At 45.7% G+C, this 302-nt stretch overlaps 1 protein-coding gene across 1 annotated transcript in view; it reads right to left on the bottom strand.

Moving 5' to 3' along the window:
• LOC119593026 (X-ray repair cross-complementing protein 6-like) overlaps positions 1-302 on the bottom strand; it is a 22,197-nt gene that overhangs the window by 13,362 nt on the left and 8,533 nt on the right. The window contains 1 exon segment of the mRNA XM_037941923.1: positions 88-294. Within this exon segment, the coding sequence (XP_037797851.1) occupies positions 88-294 (207 nt within the window).

Raw genomic sequence — 302 nt, 5'->3', positions numbered from 1 at the left:
ACTAAATAATCATACAAATCACAAATCACATTGCATTTCTCAAATAACACTGAACACATCCATAATAACAGACTAATCATTTCTTACCCTGACAGCTTTTTTGAAGGAGGACTCTTCATCCTCTCCATTATCACCAGAGGTTTCGCACATCTCCTTACTCGCATCAATCAGAAAGATGCTAGCCGCTCGCCCCCCAAACGTCCAGGTTCCCTCTCCCTGCTCATCCCCGTCCTCCTCCTGGTCATCGTCAAGATCAAATCGCCACTCACTCATGGTTGTGTCCTGTGGTTCTACCTGGTGAG

This window comes from Penaeus monodon, chromosome 31, assembly GCF_015228065.2.
Source record: "Penaeus monodon isolate SGIC_2016 chromosome 31, NSTDA_Pmon_1, whole genome shotgun sequence".
Lineage (NCBI taxonomy): Eukaryota > Metazoa > Arthropoda > Malacostraca > Decapoda > Penaeidae > Penaeus > Penaeus monodon.
Note: the sequence above shows the minus strand (reverse complement) of the source record. Positions and strands in the feature narration are given on the sequence as shown.